The 25,029-nt window shown below is 37.8% G+C and overlaps 1 protein-coding gene across 1 annotated transcript in view; it reads left to right on the top strand.

Annotated features, from left to right (window-relative positions):
* The window catches only part of DCP1A (decapping mRNA 1A), a 35,788-nt gene extending 18,983 nt beyond the window's left edge, over positions 1-16,805 (top strand). The window contains exons 6-10 of the mRNA XM_048047485.2: positions 2,509-2,628; positions 7,592-8,356; positions 10,607-10,672; positions 11,398-11,616; positions 12,856-16,805. Of these exons, the coding sequence (XP_047903442.1) occupies positions 2,509-2,628; positions 7,592-8,356; positions 10,607-10,672; positions 11,398-11,616; positions 12,856-12,936 (1,251 nt within the window). The 3' untranslated portion in view covers positions 12,937-16,805. The remainder of the gene's footprint in view (positions 1-2,508; positions 2,629-7,591; positions 8,357-10,606; positions 10,673-11,397; positions 11,617-12,855) is intronic.
* Positions 16,806-25,029: the final 8,224 nt, after the last annotated feature.

The raw sequence follows: 25,029 nt of genomic DNA on the forward strand, positions 1-25,029 counted from the left end.
GTACAATAGTAATGTGTAGCTATAATATTGCAGAGATACGGTATGGTTTGCAGCTGTACTGGTGGGAGAAGGGTTAGCACATCACTAGAGTGCTTCATTTCTTCTTGAACTTGTGTAGTGGGACACTGGAGTTCCTTGGAATAATTGTGTTTTGAGTCTTTGTAGGATTCTAGGTTGCTACCATGTGGGATGAGGAGAAAGGAATGAACACATGGGCTAAGCTATGTATGAGCCTCCTTATCTTGTCACTTTCTGACATAAAGGACAGGTGAACGTGACAGACCATACAATATATTTGACCCAGGCTATATTCTAATTTCTGAAAATCAGTAATGTATTTTCAGAATGTTTTAATATAGGTACAAATAAAAGCTAATTCTCAGCACATTAATCCTGTTTGAGGAGAATGTGTCTTTGTATGAAGGCCAGCATTGTGAAAGTGGCAGCTTTTGTGAGTGCATGGAAGGAAGCATCGAAAGCTGAATGACTCATCTTTCCATGTTATATCAATTGAGACAGATCTGGAGAAATGGAAGGCTTGAAAAAACAAAAAGAAAAAACAGAAATTGTTCTGGTAGTGGCCTGTTAGGGTGTAATGAAGTCTTTCTCCTTCTTTGTTCTTGCAATATTCCAGCTTCTCCTCTCTGAATTTCGAGGTCTATGTGTGAGAATAATGAAAACCTTTTGCTAGAAACAAAGTTCAGAAGTGTCATGATTGCAGCTCTGTAGACAAGTAAAATACTGATAAATAGGCTGTGGCAGCTGTCATATAGTGTGGAAATATATGGGGCATGGACTAGGCTACAGTAAAGATACTACATAAATTAGCTTTTTTGCATCGCAATCTTGATTTTGCTTCTTGATGCTTTTAGACCACCTATGTAACTAGAGACATTATTTCGTGTGCGTGTAGATGAGCAGTAAACTGAATCTACCCAACTTATACCCATAGGATGCTATGAGTGTAGTTTTATAGAAGTTGCTCAATGAACAGAAATGAGCAATGCTAGTCATGATTCAGGCAAACTTCCTGCAGGATGTTCTGTTAGCCACCTCAGCTTTAGCAACAAACCTCAGGCACATCGATTTTGGAACTCCTCGCGGCCAGCACACATCAAAGCTAATGTGATTAGGTAACCAACTTGGACGGTGGCTTCTTAAAAGACGAGAAAGGTCTGTCTTTTTTTTTTTTCTTATTTTATGGTGTTCGGTAATTATGCATGAATTTGTATTTAGGAGCAGAAAGTACTTATCTGCCTGGTACATTCCAGATGGATCATACAGTAATCCTTGTGTGCAGCCCACATGAGATTGGCAGTGTCAGCATGAGAAGGGGGCAGAGAGAGTGAAAAAGAGATTTATGAAAGTCTGAGTGATTTAATCTAGGATTCCAAATCAGCTTAATCCTTCAAGTACTTGCTCCATCAAGTCCATATGTGAAAATAAATGAATTGAGATATTTTTTTAATGAAGTGAATGGATGTTTTTTATAGTGTTAGTGTGTGTGTTTCAGTCTGAGAATGGAAAACATAGCAGCTTATCCTCTAGTGAAAAGGAAAAACTAGGCTTTGTTTGATTTTGTAGCTGCAAGGCAGTCAACCATTTCAGGCCCAAAGAGTTTTAACCGTTTGAATTAGTGGCTAAAATACAGAAAGGCAGACATTGTTTCTCTCCCCTCTGTCCCTAAATCACAACATATAGTCCTAATGTTGTTTATATCACTTGCAATTTGAAATTTAAAACAAAGCAATAATAAAGCTGAGATTGTTTCTAACGTACTGCTACAGTGTTTCTCATATTTTGTAGTTGTCAGGTAAGTGATGAGAGATTGTCTGATACGCTGATATTCAGCTGTATCATAAACATAGTTTATCTATTTAATGGTAGACTGGTTCTACAGTTTTTTCACCAGTGCTTTAAATTTTAATACAGTTGTTATTTTTGTTAATGTATATATTTAGTAAAGAAGGAAGTCAACTCAATCCATAAATGTATGGCCTACTACTACAGCTTTCTTGGCTAGTTTGCCTTACTCACAGAAAACCCAATTAATGCCTTGTGAAAGTACATGCACGTGGTTATTTAAATCTGGTGGAAATAAGTCAGTGACAAGCTCTTCTTCCAGTCACTTTAGAAGGATTTCTGACAGGACTTTTTTCTAAGTTGTTTCTAGCATGCTAAGTTGTTTCTAGCAGAATTCTTAATTTAATGGCCTCGTTAGCAGCTAATACAGGATGTGAAAAGTCTACCTTTATTTATTTATCAGTGGAAAAAAGTATAAAGCCAGTTGTCTTTTTTTTGATAATACAGAATAAAAGCATTGTGAATACTTACCAGATAGTATATTACTTGGTATATTTTTTTCCTGAACCTTGTGAATTTTACAGTGTCTGACAAAATTACTACCCTGTACATCCTCTGGATTTCAGCCCAAGTGCTACCTAAGCAGAATTATAGTAGTGGCTGAGCTCCTGTGTCTATGTAACTTTATTTTATTTTTCCCCCCAGAATCAGATCAGTGACTTGAGTATTATATCAAGTTCTGGAATGCAACAAAATACAAATCTCCTGAAGTCAGGAAGCACAGAGGCTTCAGAGCAAAAACCTTCAATACAAGTGCAAGATCAGGTAAGTGTCATCCAAATCTAAATAGTGTGTTACTTCTTCATTTAGCACTTTGGTTTGGTACCAAAATATTATTTTCTTGGAGTGCCTGCAGTATCATCTTGCTGAATGTATTATGCTTCATCGTGAAAATAAGTTTGTAAGTTTAACTGCAGTTTAGAATTGGTTTTAGTATCTACTCTCATTTCTCTTGACTATGCTTGTCTAAGATCAGCTGGTATGTTTCCTGCTGCCCACACCCCCCTCAGATAAACTAATGGGTCTGAAGACTCTAAAGAGCCTAAATTCTGGTTTTTGCCATAATGTTTAAATATGAGGCTGTGTCCACACTCCTGTCAATACAGAAGTGTGTTTAAATGGGCTAACTCAGATTCTGTAAGAAGTCAGTCCATGATAGTATAGAGACACCGGTGCAGGATGACTTCTGAGTAAGGGAGCAAATAAAAATTACTTCTGTCGAATTGACAGAGTGAATATGGCATCTGTTCACTGTACACTGTGTTGCAGTCTTTCAAACAGCAACTGAAGCACTGTCTTCCCGTGTCTAAGACATTTACTTAGTTTGTCGGTGCTGCCTTTAAAGCTGTAGCTACAGTCCTACTAAATGAAATCATCAGTCAGTTGCTAGAGAAGAAATGGAAAGTACTTCAGTCATGGAGCACTAAATTCTCTTTGGAGTTATTGAATGTGTGCATACCTGTCTTCTCTCATACTTCTGTAGCTTGCATTTAACCTTTGCTTGTATGATCAAATTCAACTTGCCTGATTAATATATATCATGGGAGAAGTGTTCTTGTGTTGCTGTTCAGTTTTGTTTAGACTTTTTTGACAGTGTATTCCTTCCTTTGCGTTAAGCAATACCTTCCAAAATTGTTTCAGTGATGTCAGTGAGGGATGTTGCTCAAATTTATGGTAATTCTAGTGCACATACGGTGCTTAGATGTCTGTCAGATAATTATTAGATACGTGTTCAGTTCTCATGTATCCAGATACCTACAAATTCTAAAGCCTGGTATTACTTCTGTAATTAAAGATTAAACTACAGTAAAAATGCTAGTGGAAATAACTTATGCTTCATGTAAACATTGTTGAACCATGGGAAACTTGTTATAAAAATAATTAGTGTCATCACTGGAGTGGTTGGAATATAGGCAGCGATAGTTCAGTAATTGGCTCCATTTTCGAGGAAGCCTTTATGCACGAGGGATGTGTAGCTTCATACAGTGCTTCTTGGAGGTTCGTTTTTAAAAAATGCTAGTAATTTTTGCAACAGCTAATGCTCTAACATGTGAGTAACTTGTGCCTGCTTATAGTGCCACCCAGTGGGAACAGAAAGGTCAGTAGTGGTCCTCTCCAGAAAATGTCCCACGGAGGTGATCTGGCAGCGCCTGCCTCCAGCTCCTTGCAGCTTATTGTTGTGTTTTGGATGCAATAAAGCCCTGCCTCTGGAAAATGCCCTAGGAAAATGCGGGCAATGCTGCATTTAGTAATTGTAAACAACATACTTACTTTGTAGTAAAAATAAATAATTTCTAGTACAGGTTAGGGCTATGGTATGAGTAGCAGAAATCTGTTTAAGGGGCTGGGGTAATAACAATCAATGGGTTAAAACGGGGTGAGGGGAAACTTGCTGGGATTATTGGCTGTCACTGCATCTTCTGCCCTCTCAGGAGCACCTCTAGTTTTGGACCAGCACAAGTGATAGACTGACCCCTGGCAGCCAGTTGTGCTTGCTGCATGCTTGATCTTGAGGCCTGGCAACAGGGTTGTGTCTTGCTTTTAAAAGAAATTTTCTTTTCGGCTGCTGTGTGGAGACTGTGCGTGCGTGATCAGCTGAAGTGGCCAGCCTGACAGTGCATGAGCTTGCAGAGCAGTGGAAACTAGCTAAGGAAAAATTCTAATTTCAAAGCTTTTCTTGAAAAAAGATCTATAAATTCTAATGTTTAAATTTCTAAAAATTCTAAGATTGTAATACATTGCTTTAAAGTAATTCAAGGGAAACTACAGTTTTATAGAACAGGCGAAGTGGCGCGTTCTAGTGTCTCTTCTGTTGAGCTATTTAAAATAATTGCTGTGGAGATGCAGGAAAAAGTTGGGTTATCTAAGTGATAATTTACTTCTGTAAAGCTAGCTGGGTTCAAATACAGCACCAAGATGTTTGTTCATAATTTCATTTTTAGTAATGTGGACTACCAGAAGAGAACTGGAAAAAATGCTATTTGAACTGTAAGAATACATTTTTCATCTAATTAAAACAGATAACCATTGAAATTAAAAACTAGTATATATTCGATAATTACTGTGAGATCCTGAAACCCTTCCAAAATGTCACAGTTGTATGTTGATTGACTACCTTCACTTCATGCTAAAGACATCACAGATTTGGGAATAAAAAATAAATGTCAGTTCTGTGATATTCTGAAGTTCAAGTTCTGTATCCTGGCAGTTCAAAAAGAAAACGAGCTGTATTATGAAATATATTTTTGTGTTGGTGATGAGCAAAACTGAACTAGAACAGTGAAATGTCATGTGCCAGCTATGACTGCTAATTCCCATGCCTCGATATATCTGAAATAATTCCTGGAGAAACCCTTTGGGCAGTACTCCATTCCTGTCAAGTAAATGGATTGTGTTGCCTTTTTTTCCAACCCCGTGCGGAGAAGGGTGTCCATAACACAGTGAGTTGCTGACATGCTCAAAATACACCTCAGCCAGAGATGAGTCAAGCACAAGATGTGTTTTATCCCTCAGGTTGGGAATGAACTTAATGTTTCAAGCTGTATGTGTCGTGTTATGTGTAAGGGGCTAATCTGACTGCAATCAGAGCACGGCAGAGATTTCTGTTCCTTAGGTGAAAATTTTAATGTATTAACAAAAGAAAGCCAGTCAGTTACTCAAACTGAGGTGAAAAGCAGAGTTGAGGCAGAATAGTCATTTTCTCTTAACAGAATAATAATAATAATAATAAAAAATCAGCAGTGGCAGCAGCACAAGTTAGTAACCTGGGCAGAAGTCAATGTGATTTCAAGCTCGAGGCTACCAGGCAGCTTGCATGTTACCTGTGCTGCCATTCCTTCATTGCCCTTACCAATGTTAGTAACACTGGAACTAGCAGAGCAATGTCACGGTGCAGTAATTGTCATTGTGAAATAGTGTCTTTGTTTAGACATACCGTCACAAGGCACTGGAATTTCGCTGCAGGCCATTCACTCTTCTGAACAGAATGTCATGTTTTAGTCCAGCTGTTTTATGTAACTTCTTCCTGCACAACCTAAGAAAGCAGGAAAAAAATTAACATAAGGCTGTTAGTAGCTGTTTTTCTTATTAGAAAAATTCATTTTAAACTAATTCAGCTAAAATATCTGCTGTATAGTAGCTGGCTTGGAATAAACTGCGAGTAATTCATGGTAGAACTGGCAGGTGTATCATAAGGGATTAACTCAGACTCTCTCATTATACTGCTGAAGAAAAGGCATTATTTTCCCCTGCAAAATGGTATACAGGAGCCTGTGATTCATTAGCTGTGATCATCTTTTTTTTTTCTTTAAGGCATTTTAAAAATGTTTGAGATCTGTTAAGTAGTTCAAAACTGTGCTGTATTGCCTCTTCAACACCTGAAATGCAAGGAGACCTGGCCAACCCTACTTTTTTTTCCTTCAATTTGCTTTCTCATTCTGTTGATAGTTATTGCTTTCCTTTGGAAGGAGAAAGTGAGAACGAGTCACTTGGGTTATTTTTATTACTGTGTGTCACCTCGGTTGCCTTGTTAGGACTTCCGCTATTTTTCCTGTTCTGCAAGGAATCCTGTTTTTCTACAGATTCTCCTCAAATAAGGAAAGAAGCATTTTTTTCCATTTGTTAAGCCAACATCTATTTTGATAGTTAGAGGGTGACTGTTTTTCACAAGATAGGTTGTTTGGAGGGGGGAAAGACAATACTACACAAACTCCTAGTAGACAGCCATTCTTCTTTGCTAACCTTGTGTTGGTTTTTAATGTAGGGAATGCTGTTTAAATGTAGTAAGGCAAAATATTAGGAATAGAAAGTCCTTAAGATTTTTCTAGCAATGTCAGTGCTGTAGGCTAGATGTATATTTGTGTAAGAGACTAAAGGATCAATGTGTGCATGTGTACCTGCTTTTCAAGGAAATTAATACATATTTTTAGGTTTGTACAGATTCTTTTACTTATTGTGACATCCACTACAATCTTGATGAAAACAGGAGAACTGTCTAGGCATGTACTGCTAGATCAGTTGTTTACCTTCAGGCTTCTCTTTTTATTTCCCATCCTTCAGACCATTTAATTATTTACAGTTCTATAAATGCTGCATGGCATTGGTTCTAAACATATGTTGTTCCTTGTCCCCCCTACCAAGTGTGCTGTGTAGTTAAGGCTGATCAGTGATGGCAGGCATCACCTTAATAGCAGAAACCATACCTGTCCCCCTTCTGTACTAGTAGTGCAGTCTGTCTAGAGAAGGATGTAGAGATAGAAAGTGCTGTGAAGGTGTCATCTCTACTGTAGCTGCATCCTGCCCTCGTGCCACTGCCATTACTATTGCTGTGGGTTATTTCAAGTCTTAATGTCATGCTTGAATGTTCTCCCCCAGCCCCAAGTACTCTAGCCAAGTGGTGGAATGTAAACACTTACTGCAGTGGAAGTTTTTAAAGATAGAGTTGGAGGTGTTTGGAATAGAAAAATAATGCAAGCTGAAGGGACGAGTGTGCAATTTGGGGGGGGGCGGGGGGGAGGAGAGTCCAGTGACAAGTAGTGAATTGGCTTCAAGCTTAGCCTGAGACTGTGATTATTTAAAAAAAAAAAAGTGACAAAATTTGGTGTATTTTAAATGTATCTGACCTAGTTGTATCCATAGTTTTCTTGATTTTTGTAATACATCACTGTACTTCTTACAGTCTGGGTATTCCTAAATTGACTCTGTAACGTTCCTTTTCCCTTCTTTGTAGACATTTCAGTTGAGGCCAAAGCATCTGACTTTGGAAGAACTGTTTGGAACCTCTGTCCCAAAGGAACAGCCTGCACCTCCGTATCCCAATGCAGAGAGAAGGGAGAAGTTGCAGACTGACACCTCTGCCAGAGAGCAGCAAAACTTGCTCTTGCCTTTTTCGTTTGACCAGTCAACAGTAATACAGCAACCACTAGGGAAATCAGAAAGTCCAAACGTTAAAACCAGTGCCAATCCTTTGAATCAGCAGGAATGTTTAACACCTATGCTAATACCTCCAGCTTCAGTTTCCCAGCCTGATGTAAAAAGCATTTCAAGCTATTCAGTTCGTTTAAGCCCTATTCTTAATTCAGCCTCAACAATGGAAGCTGCCCCTGCTCAGAGGCTTCCTGGCCTAAAACAAAACAACAGTTTAATGCAAGTCATGCAGCAGGCTGCCAAGCAGATATCCCCACTAGTGAATCAGCCACCATCCGAAGTGAACCACGCTCCACAAAATCTAGTGGCTGGCCAAAGCCAGCTTATAGCACCCTTGACATCAACAAATACGGGAACTGTCTCAAATACATCCCATACAAGCGTTGATCTTCTCCAGAAACTCAGGTTGACCCCACAGCATGACCAAATGCAGCAGCAGTCTCTCACTAAGACTTCCTTAACGCCAAACATCTCTGCCTCGGTTGGCCAGCTTGCAACACCAGAAAGCTTCAAAGAATCGCACAGTAAACCATCAACCTTGAACAACAAGATAATCCCTTCCCTGCAGGTATTCTGTGGCTTTTCATACCCATAAAGCTTTAAGCTGTTATTGGCTACAAATATTTCAAATATTTCCATTTGAAAATGTGCTTTTATATATTTCTCTTTAAAAAAAAAAAAAAAAGGACTTTTAACATGTGTGACTGAATTGCAAACTTCAAAATCTAATTTTGGTCATTAGCATCTGCTATCAGTGACAGACTTGTCTGCAGAGGAGGAATTTTTTCAGGCTGGTGCTGTTAGTGGATGAATGTATCCTAAGGAATTTGCCAATACTTGTGTCAGAGAAGTACTGCTAAGTCTGATATGAGAAAGGACTGAAGGTTACAGATCAAATGGTGTTATGAGTGTTGCTGCTGTGGAAATCTAGCCTGTACCTTCTTTGAAAGTATGAAATTAAGTCTCCTGTTTCAGATTATATAGCTTTGGGTGTTTCATAACACTTTGGTATTGACCACTTCTGTTGGGAATCCCTCTGGGCTACCTTGAGGTTTTGTGTGTTATTTATCAACGCGGATCATCAACTGATTTATTCTGTCTAATTGACCCTCTTGGTTTCTTTTGTCCTAGTATTACTTCTAAAGGACCTTCTAAACTTGTTTCTTGCAGGCAGATCTATTGTCTATGCCTCGATATAACCCAAAGAAATAAACTTGTTTTGAGAGACTAGGTGGAAATATTACTGCTACTCTGTAAGATTAATGTTCGTGCGTTGTGTATTAAATTTTCTGTTGCTTAGTGTTGCATCTTAAGGACAGTGAGAATGCGAAGAAAAAAAAACTATCACACAAAACTACTTACAGCTATATCTGCATGAATTTCCTTTTTTTTTTTTTTATTATCCAGTGCTTCCCACTGGGTTTTGACAAAATCTTCAGCAGTCTTGTCTGGGTCAGCTGATACTACTATTTTTTGCTGTGATAGTGGTGATGACTTAATCATAACATGGATCTAAAAAACAGGTCAACTCTTCTGCCTGTAACACCCTAAGCAGTAAATGCCCTGTATTTTTCCCATGTGGATCTTCTGTCTTTAGAAGAATTATTACTTTTTTTCTTTTTTTTAAGAAATGGGTGCACTGTCATTGTGTAGTCTTTCTAATTACCCCATTTATAACCTACTGCTGTTCTTGAAAACTTTCAAGAAGGCCATGAGCGCTGTATGCTAGGTTCATTTTACGAGCCATCACCTTGTTGAGATGTTTGGGCTGATCATTTTGCTGAGGGAGGAGGAGGTCCGAGTACAACACTGAGCAGCGGTCTGGATCTAGTGTTGAAGAACTGTATGTTCTGAGCAGTGTCTTTCTTCCATGTACTAGTAAAAGTTGGTACAGATTTGACTTGGGATTGTGATGTTAAGCATCTAGAAAAGCTGGCAAGGTGTATCCGTAACTGCTCTTACTAGATTTATTCGATGTCTGCTTTGATAGCCTTGTGAATTCTGATTCATGTGCTAGTCTTGCACCCTTTTTTCCTTTGAGGTCCATTGTGTGTATATATTTTTGTTGGACAAAGTTCTTCATAGTCCAAATATTTCTCTCAAACTAGCAAGACTTCTTAACTCTTGTGTAATTAGGTCTTAGTGATTTGATCTTGTCATTGTTACCACTTCAGAAAGCTCATTTGACTTTTGTCATTATAGATATAGGTTATCAGTTACATGAGGGTGTGTTTTTTTTTTCTGTTGAGGTTTTCCAAATGGCTATAACAAGCCTTTCCAAGAACGCAAGGTGAATTTATTCAAGTACCTTATCTACATGCCTTTTTTGTTTGTTTTCTAAGCTTTTATAATCCTATAATTTTATTATATTACAGTCTTGCAATCTGACTAAAGAGATACCTGGATGTCATTTGTAAAGCTATAAAATACGGAGATCTAGTAGACAACAGCATTTCATTTCTGTAGAGGGAATTAGATAAAACTTCTAGGAAAAAACACTGAATTTAGCATCCTGTCAGTTTGCCATACTGATTACACTCTGATTAAACTCTTCATTTTGTATGCATTTGGTTCCTGTTCTATGTTTTACTAAAGTTTTTTTGAACTGTGGTAGAGTTTCTTAATAACTGTGTTGTTAAGAGTTTGCTGTAATACTGAAAGTATAAAACATGAGTTCCAGCTGTTACAAACTGGAACGAACTACATCTAAAATCTGTTGGTACTTAGATTTTTGCAGCTTTGTAAAAACTCAGATAATCACCACTGGAAATTGGGCTGTGGATACTAACTTCTGATTTATTCTTTCTTTTGAAATTAGACTGTACAACAAAACAAGGAATCAGAAGTATTTCCACAGACGAAGACTTTATCTAAAACAAGTCAGGTGAGGTGAATAAACACTTCAATGCATTCAGTTTGATGTTAAAATAAAATTTAAGATGTTTTAAAAGATGGTAATCACTGCCATATCATACAGTCATATTGTCCACTCTGACCATATTTAAAATGCTGTTGATGGAGCAGAAACAAGCTGTACTGAAATGAGGAAGAGTTACAGGACAGAAGTTTAGTCAGTCGTACATTACAGTACCTCTTACTGTTGGTGCAAATGCAGAAATGAAAGTACATTTTTGGCTTTGCAGTCTTGCGTTAACACCATTGGAACTGATTTTTGTTTTCAAGTGTTTGTTATATTGTTGTGGTGTATATTAGCCTCAGTTGAGACTTAAGCACCCAAGAGGCATAAAATGTAATCCTTGCCTTGCTGTCTTTCAGTGTTCATGAGATACTTTGTGTTTCATGAAAAAAGATACCAGGACAGTGAAATGGCAGATAGAGGAAGAAAAGAGTAACAGAACTTACCACTGCGAAACTTTGTAATAGCAAGCTCTGGTGGTCTAGATACAAATTTAAAGTTATTAGAACTGCCCTTGAGCAGGTACCCTTCATAGGTAGATACCTCGTCATTATGAATAACTATTCTGTAATACCAAACTGACCTACAGTAATAGCGTGTTTTTTATTTTTTTTTATGCTTATCTCTGTCTTTTAATAACAGCATTTGTTCCTACTGGAGGTGGTGCTCACTGACTTCCTGTTCTTTTACAGGTCACACCTCCGCAGTTTGTTACAGCCACAACTACAGTAACTCCTTCAATACTCTTGTCTCCTAGTGTTTTTCAACAGTCAGCTACAAAAGCTACTGAAGTGGAAAATAAAGCCAATTCTTCTTCACCTTTAACACTTGGAACAACAGAAATTCAGACTATACCTCCTACTGTTCTCAGTAGGTCCCAGCTTCAAGAAGCACTGATACATCTAATAAAGGTCCTGTCCTTAGAGAACTCAGTATCTGAGGGATGGGGTTCCAAGTAGAGTAGCCAGTACTGAGACTTTGATTGTGAGATGGAAGACTTTGAAGGACAGCTCTGCTTCAGATGTCCTTTTACATCCATATGAACTTGTGGACACCTGAGGAAAAAGTTATAGATGTAGAAGCCCTTGTATGGGGGTTGGGGGCTGTTTTTACTGTCTTTGTGGGTGTTTCTGCTTTCCTTGGGAAAGCTTTCCAGATTCCACTTACCTAGAACTGTTCTTGTACTTTAACCAAAGTATGTGTCTTTGAAATGGAATTTACAAAGCTCTGGTGTTGCCATCCCTAGTGACTAAAATATTCAGCTGATTTAAATCTGTAATGCTGGGAGTAGCCACAGTGAGATTCGTAGGTAAGCAGCAGAAGTTGCTGTGACAGCTGTACTGTGTTAACTCAGGATTTTGTTGCTCTGTACATGCTAATGTTAGGTTTTACACCCAAAACACAGGTCTAAAATAGCAAACAATATCTTCCTAGCGAAAAAGCTAAGATCAAAAGGGACACTACTACTATCTATGTTGTTTATTTTTGCACAACTTGCATATTGGTGTTTTTTATTTAAAGACTTAAACTAGCTTACTTGTAAGACTTGCAACTGAGCTCAATTGCCAGAAGTCTTATTCTCATTAGAGTCTCCCCCCAGTAGTCTCAATCACTGTAGTGATTTTAGAGACAAATATTCCAATCAGCTTTCTAGTCTTCATTTTACTTATAGAGATAGCTGAACATAGGCCAAATTGGGCATACCCTGTAGCATGGGAGTACTTAGAGAATGTTCCAAGCAAGATACGTAAATTTACTCCATAGATTTTTGTAGAAAGAATACTACATCTTCAGCCTAGATAAATATATACCATTTGAAGGAGTAGGACTCAGGAAATCTCTCTAAATGTTGTCTTCAATTAAAAAATTTCACTTCCTGGTAATGCTTTGACAGGAAGTTTTAAATCATAGAATTAATATAAATGTATAGAAAGCTTGAGTTGGAAGGGGCCTTCAAGACTGTCTGGTTCCAACCCCCTGCAATGGGCGAGGACACCACCCACCAGATCAAGTTGCCCCAGTTCCCTTGCCTTAGCCCTCAGGTAGATAGCAATATAGTAGGAATCTTTGTGCATAGCTTAAATGGAGTTAAATTATACTTTTTTTCTGGTATCTTTTTACTAATATTTCTGATGTTTGTTTTCCTGCAGAATGATTCCCGTTTTCTCAGCACTATTCACGAAGTCTACTTGCAAGTCCTAACCAAGAATACAGACAACATTAACCTATAATCGAAGCTAAATCTACTTAGAATATTACCACTTTAGAAACAATTATGCCTCATCTATAAAACTAATATTTTTTTAAAAGAATATTTAGTTTTCAATGTCTTGAATTTGAACCTGTTAGGAAAGACTATTCCTTAAATACTTACGAAAGTAATGTTCTCAGAAGTGATCTAGGTTTTCACTGTGATCATCACCAGCAAACCTTTGTTTTTATTGGGGAGGGGAGTTAAGTTGCATATGAGCTTTCCTTTGCATTAACGGAACATGCAGGTGTTTGCTCTGGCTTTCATTCCTAGCTGTATTCAGTTTTCAAGGATTACAGACTCATACTCTTTAAACTAGCAAATACATAATACAGTACACTACACCACACCAGACAAAACTTGGTTGTGGGAACCTAGTTCCAGTTTTAAGGTGAGAGCAAAATGCCACGTGATTAAGTTGGCAGTTTTGGGGAAGAGAGGGATCTGGACGCCAGGCCTTCAGAGCTAAATCTTTAGCAAAATGTTTAAAAATGTGATTTGCTCAATACATTAACAGTCTCTAGCTAACGCGCATCAATTCATCTTTTATATATTCCATTAATTGTACTGCTTCTCCATCCCTGACATTAAACAGGTATCCAAGTGAGTAAGGCCATTTTCTTTAAAAAGGTGGAATTTGAAATATGCAAACTTCTGTGATTGTATCGTTTTTAAGCAATGGAATAGTTCTGTTGTATGTTGAAGTTATTTCGGTTTAAATGTATAGTTAAGAAACCACCACTGAAAGACCATTTTCCTATTGAGTAGTGTTTGACTGAAATAGTTTGAAATACTTGGTTTCCCTTTTAGCTTAAGGATGGACCATATCTTAGTTGGGTTTCATTCCTCAGTTGTGTTGGAACTGCGGTGTTGAAAACTATGCAGATGGGGAACAAATGCATGCTTTTCTTTTGCCCTCTCCCCAGATTGTTCATGCATACTTCATAGTCTGAAGTTTATGTAGTTAACCTGTTAGTGCTTCTTATGTGATTTCATAATTCAGTAATGTAAGAGTTTAACCTCATACTTTCCCATTTGAAGTCAGAAAAATTTCTAATTATATTTTCTTACGCTGCTGTATTGGTTAGCCCATGGCTTGTATTTATTTCTTGAATTCATACAAAGGTAGTTAATAAGACTACAGGTCTCAACTTTTTCCAGCAATAGTAGTTTTAAAGGTTGCTTTTGCAGTAGAAAAGTTTTGGTTTATTGAGTAGAAAGATGATCTGTATTGAGTTATGATGCACTGCTTTTTCCCCCTCCCCCAAGCACTGTTGAAATTGAAGAAAAAAAATTGTTTAGCTCCTTACAAAAAAAACATATGTATATATATGTATCCTAAGGATTAGTACATGTTGACATAGTCAAGGCCATTTCATTGGAAACTAATTGAGCTTTAATTGTGACTTTTCACAAATTGGTATGTTTTAGATAAATATTTACATTTTATGTATTTTATCTATTTTATTCTTTCATAGTTTTTTAGTGGAAAAAATATATCTTCTTTAGCACTACCTGCCTTCTGAAGAGCTCTTCTCAGCCTTTGAGTTCAATGTTTCTGTTTAAAATATATAGTATTTTGCTAAAAAAAAAAAAAGGGAAAGATTCAGGGAATGATGCTAATGTCATGCACATTCATGAAGAACTGTATTGGCTTTAATGGTAGCATTTGAATTCAGCAATATAGATACTGAGCCTTGTTAGGGAAAATGGGAGCTTCCTACACAAATTCTAGAGTTATGATACTGTATACGTGCATAAATGATGAGACTCAAATTAGGTCTAAGGTCTCAATTTATTGCTTAGAAAAACTTTTACTAAAAGGAACAAACCAATGAGCAGTTCCCATGAACAAAAATGTATAGCCTAAACCAAATACAGAGTTGCTTTTGTGAAGATTTAAGTTCATAACTCCCAGCTTTTTATGGACAACTTCCAGCTTTTTTGGAGGAAGACTTGATGAGTTTCTAAGAACAGAGATATTGGAAGCTAATGATGAATATTTGTACTGGTTGCTAAATACAGTCGTATCCAAAGATCTATAGAAACAATGGAAGGAGTTGTATTTTGAGTTCTCAAGTTTTGTACAGTTGACAAAAGTAATACTGTTTCGAGCAGCAATGCTGCTATGAGATTTTGACTCTACTTTGATACCTGAATATCCTTCATTTGTTTTTATTTAATGTATTAGTAGCAATATGTTACTGGTTTACTTTTGTTTCCCCCAACTTTTAAAATAAATTGGAAAGGAAACAGTGAAATAATTTGTACTACAAGCAGACTTGTTCATCTTGAACATGTCTGGTCTGGCTTGGCCTCTGTATGTATAGCCAGCAGACACTGGAACGAACGTAGGTGTCCTCCAATACACTGCAGAGTTTGTGATTTATGAGTGCCAGAGTAGCAGATTTAACAGATAAACCTCTTTAAAGATAAGTTGCGTTGTAATACACAAACTTAACTACAGTGTAAAACTTGAATTTTTTTTAATGTAGACTGTGTTATTTAAAAACTTTTATTTCCTCATTTTTTTTAACTTTTTGCATAAACCTAAAACTACCAGCTTGTTGACGTGCTTGATTCGTGTTAGCAGCATGTAGCTATAACTAAGGTGTAGCAAGTTACCATGGATCATCACAGCAAATTATTTTGACCATTTTCAAGTGTGTGGAGTTTTTTGATAAAACTGCTGGGTTAATGGGATTATACCTATTAGTTCTGAGAATGAAAAAGTTAGTTTAGACTATACTCCCCAAATTAATTGCATTATCTAAGCATGTTTTTTTGTGGCTAATGTTAAAGTCACTTTAATTTAAAAACAAACAAAAAAATAAAGCCTAATCAAAGACAGTTTTAAAACCTACAGCTGCTGAATTATTCAGGAAAATCAAAATTCTCAGTTTTGTAGTTAAACTTTATCTGCTGTTATTTACTAATGCAAAGTTTTTATATGAAAGGTGCCTAACATCTGTTAACTTAGAAGCAGTATATCTTTCCAAATTAAACAAGATTTGCAGAATGATTGAATAAAGTTTAAAAAATTCAAGTACTTCATTTTGATTTCTTATATATGTTTAACACTGTATAGATACTCAATATAATAATTAAAAACTCGCTGCTGGATGTATCTCACTTTTGCTTGCATTTCTAATTGCTTCATTTTGGTATATTTCTGAAACCCATTATGCCATGTGTAGTCACTGATGTACTTTCTGAAATATTTTTGAAAGCCAACGTTAATTTGGGACTTCTTGTTTTAAAAAGTATTCTAAACAAATCACCCACCTTTTTGCCAGGTATTTCAGTTGCTTTGTACAGCGTATGTTAACAGGAGGAATGTGTGCAATATATATCACCTCAGTTTTGTCTGGCAATGTTACGGAAATGTTAAGATGCAATATCTTCCCTTCACTTCAAGTTGGAAAAATTGCAGTATCTTTAATTTGGTTGTCTATTTATATTTATCTATTCAGTGTATGGGCATATGGTTGTTTTGTGTTTTTTAATGTACATTATGTGCTTTTAGCAATTTCTGAGTTTTACCACTTTGGTGGATGCACCAGTTACGTGCTCATTTGCATGTTCTTTGAGCATGAAAACCATGGGGAAAGGAGGCTTCAGGACAGATTTCTGGAAATGGAACCCGAACAGTTTTAAGTCAATAAATGTAGATACTGCATCATTAACATTTTTAGTATGGTATGGATTTTATAGCACCTATGTATGTTTGCAGTTATTAAGTTATTGCATAAATGTTTAAGAATGAGCATTTTTCATCCAAAATTTTGTATGTTTGCAAATATATTTTTGTAATAAAACCTCAAAACAAATGTTTCAGCACCTCCTAAAGTCTTCCAATGTTTCCTTTTGTTTCTAGAGCTAGTAGCCTGCTAGAAAGGTAAATTCAGATTTGACTTGGGGTTAGTGTTTTCCAGACAAGAAATTCAAACTTCTCGGTTTATTCTGGGGGCAAAAACAAATGGCATTTATTTATGAAAGAGGATGTAGTATGTCTGCTTGAAGGACAGTTCAGAATAGCATCTGTCACTTGTAATAGCATCTGGCTTTCTTCTATATGGCTATAAGTGGGCTTGCATTTTGAATTTGATAAACTAATTTCCTTCCACATTAAGAAGGGCAGTTGCAGGTTCACTGTTTTGTAAGTGCAGCTGTAACTGGTTTTAGTGCTTTTCCTTACAACTTTTTTAATGTATTCCCCCTCTCATCCATCTAGACATGGCACATGATACTTGATGAATCCAATGCTGGTCACTGATCAACTTGGGAAATGAGTTAGTTACTGTATCCGGTTGCTGTCATGCAACTGCTCTATCCAAACTTGACAAAGTTAAACGGAGGCTGTTAAGGAGAAAACACATAGCAGAAGTTCTGTTGGAACAGATTTTGAAATTAAACAAAATCTTGCACCAAAGTCGCTAAATCTTACCTGGCTGCTTACACTCATTTGAACTAGGAACATCATTCCCCTAGGAATCGGACTGGGAGGCATACCCAGCATCAGGAGAGGTCACTGGGGAACAGCATTTGCTGCTCTGCTGGCTCACACTGAACTGGCTTCTGTGCTCTACACAGGAACCTCTTCTGACAGAAGGCTGCTATATAAAACAGGTACACAAATCAGGGATTTTCTTAAACAGAACTGAGGAAAAAATGGAAACAGCCTAACATCCCGCATTAAATTCTGTTAGATGTTGCCTGTTGGGTCAGTACTGAGGAAGTATTTCTATTTTTTTTTTAATTGTTGATGCTGTTAACCTTTTTGTGTTTTCCTGGATCTAGGTGTTACTGTTTACTGTTATTCCTTTGAAGAGCTCCCCTTTTATTTTGGAAATTAAGTTAATAATTGCAACTTGCTTCATGTAACCATAAGTATTTTGGGCCTTTTCCCTGCTAGTGTGTGCTCAACAGTAGTATTTTTGGAGAATGCATGAAGAGTGGAAAGTCCACCTCTAATACAGCGGTGATACATAATACTAGGGTAGAACCAACTAGTAAGCATTAAGCTTCCTAAAACTCATCCACTAAACGTTGTTAAAATTTCATTTGGAGACTTGCAGAATGAAACAACACAACTGGCTTTTCAAACAAATTGGAGACAGCTCTGTAGCTCATGTTCATGGGCCAAGTTAATCAAAGTCAGGGGAGTTATGTGTTTGTCAAGGTTCAGCTATACTTCATTCTCAATGTACAAAACACTGGGCTGGGATTAGCACTCAGTCATTTTTAAAGGATAAGTAACCTGTTATCCTTCAAACAACTTTTTGACATTTATGAACAAGATGCAGTCAAATTACTAAATGTAGTATCTAGTATAGTAGAGATACTTTTAAAGAGAAAAGTTTAGTGTACTCATCTGAAATTCAGAAGATTAGGAATTATAACAGCTTGACTGGTATGTTCATTAGTTTTGAAAGTTATTTTCAGTGCCTGATAATAAAATGTTTTGTCTCATTTTAACACAAGTTGAAGTGTGAATCAGCTTTTCAATCTTCCAAATTTTGATTGTGAGGGATGTACTTTAAATCAACTGTCCTGCTGTTCTCAGAGGGTTACACTCCAGTGATAGACCTGTAACTGCAATATGGTTATTAACTGTAAAGCTTGTCCTTGACAGTTTTGCAACAAAAAAACCCTCTCTCTCAGAATCCTTCTTCATGTGAGACTCCTAGATAGGCTCAAAAAGCATTGGAAAAGAGGGCAGTTGCTGCATTCTTGAAAGAGTGCTTGTGATAAAATGAAAGGGAGAGAACCAGTGAGTGGGAGACTCCTGAGAAGTGAACAGGGGAAGGAATATCAAAGGCATGTAAGTAAATGTGAAAGACAATATTGTAGGGCGACAAGTATGGCCTGTGAAGAGGTTTCCTAAAGCACAGAAGAACTGAAGTCAGCTTTGTTTCTGTACTGCTGTATGCCGTCCTCAGGTACTTCCAAACCTCAAATGAGGCTTGCCTATAAGAATGCCAAATATTTCAGAATGTAGTCATAAACTGGCTGGGTTAGGCACAATTTCCCTACTCTAATACTTGATGTAGCAATACATAATTTGCCAGGTCTATGGGTTTCTTTACCCTTCAGGTTTCCTGAAGCAGCATAATGGAGTTGCTTGATTCATAGCAGGGCATAATTTGTATCTTTGCTTTATGGCCTCTGTGGTGGTTTTGCTTGGGTGGGCAGCTGAGCTCCACCACAACCGTTCTCTCACTCCTCCCCCCCAAAGAGGAAGGGGGAGAAAATACAACACAAAGAGCTCGAGGTTTGAGATGAGAATGATTTAATTACAGGGAAAGGGAATGGGGAGAAAAAGAAACAAAAGAAACAATAAGGCTGCGCGGAAGCACAGAGAGAAAGAAAAAAGTTATTCTCCACTTCCCATCAACGAGCGATGTTCGGCCACGTCCTGGGAAGCAGGGCCTCAAAACGCGTAGCGGTTGTTCAGGAGGACAGCCCCCTCCCCCACGAGAGCCCCCCTTTTATTGCTGAGTGTGACATCAGGTGTTATGGAATATCCCTTTGGTTGGTTTAGGTCAGCTGCCCTGGTGATGTCCCCTCCCCATCACTTGCTCACCCCCAGCCTGCTGGCTCCTGGGGGCTTGGAGGGAGTCCTGATGCTGTGCCAGCACTATGCAGCAATAGACACAACGCTGGAGTGATACCAGCGCTGTTCCAGCTACGAGTGCAGAGCACAGCACTGTGTGGGCTGCTGCCGGGAAAGGTGACTCCATCCTAGACAGACCCAACACAGCCTCATATCTTAAAATCTGCTGCTTAGAACGTGGCTTTTCATATCTAGCCCTTCTTTGTTCATTTTAAATAAACCTCTTAAAATATTTCCATCACAACCTATTCTTTAAAATTCAAGATGCACCATTTTCAAAATAAGCTTTGGGAAATTAAACCATAAAGGAGTAAGTTTCCTTTATATGCTGACTGAAATGAAATCACTTGCCCTTGGGCCTCACTTAGAAGCATGCAGGTATGTGATGTAAATGCACAAGTTGTTTCTTTTTTCCTCATAAATAAATCAAGAAGCTTTGAGAGTATCAACAAAGTAAAGATCTTCCAGACTGTCTCATGTATGCAGAGCTCTATGTGGTCTTAATTTAGAGAGCATATGGCTTGCATATCCTGCTTTACTACTTGTGGTTCCTAAGAGGGATGGGAAAGGCTTAGCAGGTCATCTACCTGGCTTTTTCATGCTGACTGAGATTTATGGGTAATGCTAATTGCCTTCCCTATTTTACTTAGTAAGCATCAAGTTAGTTTCTGCTCTCTAGGGATGGAGTTTTCCCATGTAACAATTGCTGGAAAGGAATATTCTGATATTTTAAATTTACCACAAAAACGGGGGTAGAAGCTAAAATTAAAGCTTACACAAATCGAATGTTTGTAGAATCTGTTTGATTTATAGCAAGCCCTGCTCCTGGTGTAATCTTCAAGATGGAAGAAATAGGGCACCTATTATAAAGAGAAAAGGAAGACCCTGTCACAAGAGAAGCCCTTAGAGAATGCCCAAAGGCTTGGTCAAGAACACATGCAGTACTTTCAATAAAGAATTGGAATGGACATAGATCAGTATTCTGCAGGTATGAGGCTGTCTGAACAAAACTCATAAGATATGAAAGTTTTGTAGATTACATACTGCATAGTGACTGAGCCTGGGCATGACTTATAGTTCCATGTGTAGCTTTATTTTAGATTTAAAGAAAAAAAAAAAAAAGAAAACGTGATCATACCACTACACCCATACCTATTCTCATGCAGTATGTATCACTAATTCCTGCTATTTTTGACGCTAGGTTGCAGAGAACCTGGGGATGTGGTCGTTTACAACGTTTTTCCACTTCAAATTAATTAGCAACTAATTAATAATGTTATTACCGAAGACTAGCTGAACAATCTCTTCCACGTATAACTGAAGACCATAGTTTTGCACATGTAAAGGGATGTGCTGGTGATGCATAATGGTCTGCGTAAATAAAGAGCGCCTTGGTACAAACCCATCTCATTCACTGTTGAACAGTTCCAGTTTTGAAGGGTTTCTAATGCAGCTGTTCTCTTGAAGGGCAAGAAGAATAGTAAAACCTGTAGTGTTGCAGGGGACGAAATGAAGAAAAAAATCTTTGTTTCCTTATTTCCATATGTATTACAAAACAAATGAATCCTTCTTTCGGTGGTCGTTATAGAAGACTCCTCTCTTCTAACCTTACATAACCTGTGAAAGTGCTGCTGCATAAAATTTCTTTTAGAGTAAGTTGCTGCTGATAATTTTATTCTTTTAACTTTATTAGATTTAGTTGTATGAATATAGATATTCCTGTATCTTTAGACAGAGCAACTTCCAAGCTTATTTGAAGAATATGTCCTAGGGAAGCTGAATTATTAAGACTCAAATGGCGAAAGCAAACCTAATAAAGCAACTGTGGAGTATTTACATATTCGAGGTCTTCTAAGCATAGATGAAGGCAAATGCCTCAAACTCTTTCTGCTCACATTTATGTTAACAGATAAATATGAAAAATTTGGAACAGGGCAAACTCATTTTTACTGCAAATTTTAAAAATGTATGTAATATTGATATTAGCAATTGGTTAAATTAAACTAAGCCAAACACCTCCAACTGTTGCTCCATTAGCGTTACACACTTGAACTTTGAATTGTGTGATTTCCTTGCAGTGCTAACAGAAATATTTCCCTAAATAGCCTAAAACAGCAGAGCAATTAGCAAAACAAGTCTTAGTGAATTTCTTTTGACTGTGTAAGATATACAATGTTGTTTTTTTTTTCTCTGATAGGTTGTGTTATAGCTACATTTTTACAAATTTTATCTTTTTTTACTAAATGATGTTTTAATTAGTGGTAATGTGAAAATTACTGTAACTTTTAAACTATCTTTATCCAGTATTTGCCTGTAACTCAAAAATGTTTTTTTTCTGTTATGAAGTTTTCCATAAAACACTTTCTTTTTGCAGATTATTTTGTCAGCTGTATCTGAGAAAAAGATTGTGGTTGAGTCAAACTAAGAATATATTCTGTATGTATGTGTCTTTTGCTTTTATCTTGCTCTTCTGGACTTCAAAGGTGAATTGATTTCCCTGTCTGGATATGTCTGTATCAGGAGCTGCATGATAATTTTGTGTTCTCTAGGTTGCTGGCTGTGGCCTCTGTAGCATAGACAACTGCTGTCCTATAGAAACTAAACTATGTTTAAAGTGATTTCATGCTCCAATGGGAATTGCAGAGCTGATCATAATGTCACAGGCTGATGAATATTCTTTTTGCGGGTTATTTACTTGAGTGTTGTTCACCTGGGCTGAACTAAATCCACTTGTTATCACTGACAAAAAATATATATTTTTTAAGTAAGGTATGAGGGTATGAACAGAGTCTATGGAAAATTTGCAGTACCAGATTTGATTTGAGAATATACTGTATTGCTATACATTAGACTACAAGGATTGGAATTCCACTGTGTAACTTGTCTTTTTTTTTAATGAAATAAAACCCGATATACCATACACAGATGTTCAGGACTAGCCAGATTACAATCCGTGCCGACAATGATTGGCAGATCACAGCACTGTCTGGAATCTGCACAGTGCTTAAACAGCAGTTGCACAGCCTGTTGGGCTCCTCCTATGCCTTCACTTATTTTCTTTCCTTGTTATTGTTTGGATTCTGTAGATGATGAGGTAGCTAACTATTCAGCATTCTTACTGGACTTTGATTTGGGAATTTCTTTTGAGCCCAGTTTTTAAGGCAAAGCTGGGGGACATAGGCCCATAGTACATAAGTGGCCTGAATTTCAGCACGCTGAGTACACAAAGCTCCTGCTCTGGTAAAACAGAGTTGTATCCACTTATGTCAGCAATGCATTTTTGCAGTATCTCAGCAAATGACAACCATAGCTCGGCTTCCCTGCTTCTACTGCACATAATGCCCTGACTGTGAACTGTGTGGAGGCGGGAATGGAAAAATCCAATTGTCCTGTGTATGTATTTAAGAAGCTGTCTAGTAGTTTATGCTGAAGCTAATGAGATGTGATTGTATATACTGAAGCAAGACTGTTTGTTCATACGTTTGCATCCTTGTTTTAATCATATTGTGCATGGTTTCAGAGGCAAATGCAAGAATGTGGAAGAAATGTTGACTGTTGTACACAATGTATACCATGACTTCAGCTATTGCTTTACAGTCCATCACACTTGATCAAAGTTGCAGAAATAACATGCACTTCAGTAGATCAAAGTGGAGACACTGACACAAGGTGGAATTTCATCCTCTGTATGCTTGAGCTGCTGTTTTAACAACACAATACCATAAATAAGCACTCAGTGCAGCATGAGGATTCAGGGAAAGAAGGGTGAGTTGCGGGCAGTAATCTCCCTATGACATTATCTAAGCTAAGGCTATCTTAAAGCCTTTCTACCATCCAGATAACAATGGAGGAAACCAAGCTGTGAGCCATAGTAATACCAGTCTTATCCAGATCATCCCCCTTAGTTTCTTACAGGAGGGAAAAAAGAAATCACCATATGTCCAGCCTGATGAGGCAGTTAAGATGGCTATTGCTGCAGTACACTTAGGAGCCCGTTTGGTAGGGAACCTTTGTTACAGGCAAGGTTCCAGAGCACATCTTCACTGTAATCACAGAGGTTTGATCACAGGCCTTCCTCCTCAGCCAAAGGCTACAACCAGCCCAGACCAATAAAGCCAAATTTGAGGCTATGATCTAGTCAAGGTATACTTAAAAGAACTGAGAAGAAAAATGCAGCAGGTTGACTAAGGAGTAGGGAGGGACTGAGCCCTATTTCAGCTGAGTGCTGGCTCACTTTGTCACAGCCAACGATGTCTGCAGAAAGAAGCAGAACATTGCAAGAAGCTTTGCAATGTTCACAGCTTAATTGTACTGTCTATGCATAAAACACGGAGTAAATGAATTAATTAGAAGGAAAAACATAGTGTAGAAAGAGCTTGTTTGATTGTGCCCATGCTACCTGCTTCCATTGCGATCTTTTTCTACTAGCAGCCCAGAAGGATCAAGTACCCATATACCTAAAAAGAGTTGTTTTTGTTTTTTTTGCCAAAGCGAACAACTAGTTTGGGGAAACTTAATATCTGCAGCTGAAATTGGAAGGGTGTACAGCCATGTTTTCTTAACGTACCTTCAGATGCTAGGATACGGTGGAGTTTTGCATCATAGGTATTCTTCCACTTTTGCCTGGCCTCACCTGAAGAACGCATTTCAAGCGCTGCTTCAGGATTACAGCAGGCCCAGCTCTGCTGTCTGCCCTCGCTCACCTGCCATGGTTATCCATGTCACTGAGGTACGGTTGATGTCAACAGCTGTCTGAAGAGCGGTGCTTAAACAGCAGCTGTGACAGAAAAAAATGTCTTTCACTTCCATAGGACAACCACTGTTTTAACTACTCTTAATCAGTAAGCATGGAGCAGAACTCAAACTAATAAATGCTGCTGGTGCTTGTAACTTGGTTCTCTGGCTTCATCTACATCAGCAGGTAGGAGACCTTGGTGTAGCAGGTCTATAGAGCACAGGACAGTGCTGAGGACTCAACATCTGCAAAACATGCGTTTTTGAGTTCTATTCCACATTAGCTTGTCTGTCCTGAATAACCATCAATGACTGGGGCATACTAGCTGCTTTCTCAGACTGAATCTTCTGTTTTATCTTTATTTGAAAGGGATCCAGTTCACAGAGACTGCTCTGCAGGGCAAGCCAAAGCACATAAGCAGGGATGGTCACGAGATTTGCTCCAGGAGCATCGTTCTGGCTCAAGAAACTTTAGACTTACCTTCTGACTGTATGGCTGGAGACAGAGTCAGTTGTGTTGTAGCCTCGAGAAAGGCTAAGAGGGAGTAGAAAGGATGCAAGGAAGTACAAAGGTGAAGGAAGAAAACTGTGAAACTTGCTTAGAGTTTGGTGATCCTCACTCTACAACAAGATTATAGAGGGACCCTAACTTGATATGGGGAATTTAAGGTTTGAATTTACTGTCACTTTTCGAATAGTTAAGGTAGGTTTTATAATTTGAAA

This window comes from Anser cygnoides, chromosome 10, assembly GCF_040182565.1.
Source record: "Anser cygnoides isolate HZ-2024a breed goose chromosome 10, Taihu_goose_T2T_genome, whole genome shotgun sequence".
NCBI classification, from domain to species: Eukaryota; Metazoa; Chordata; class Aves; order Anseriformes; family Anatidae; genus Anser; species Anser cygnoides.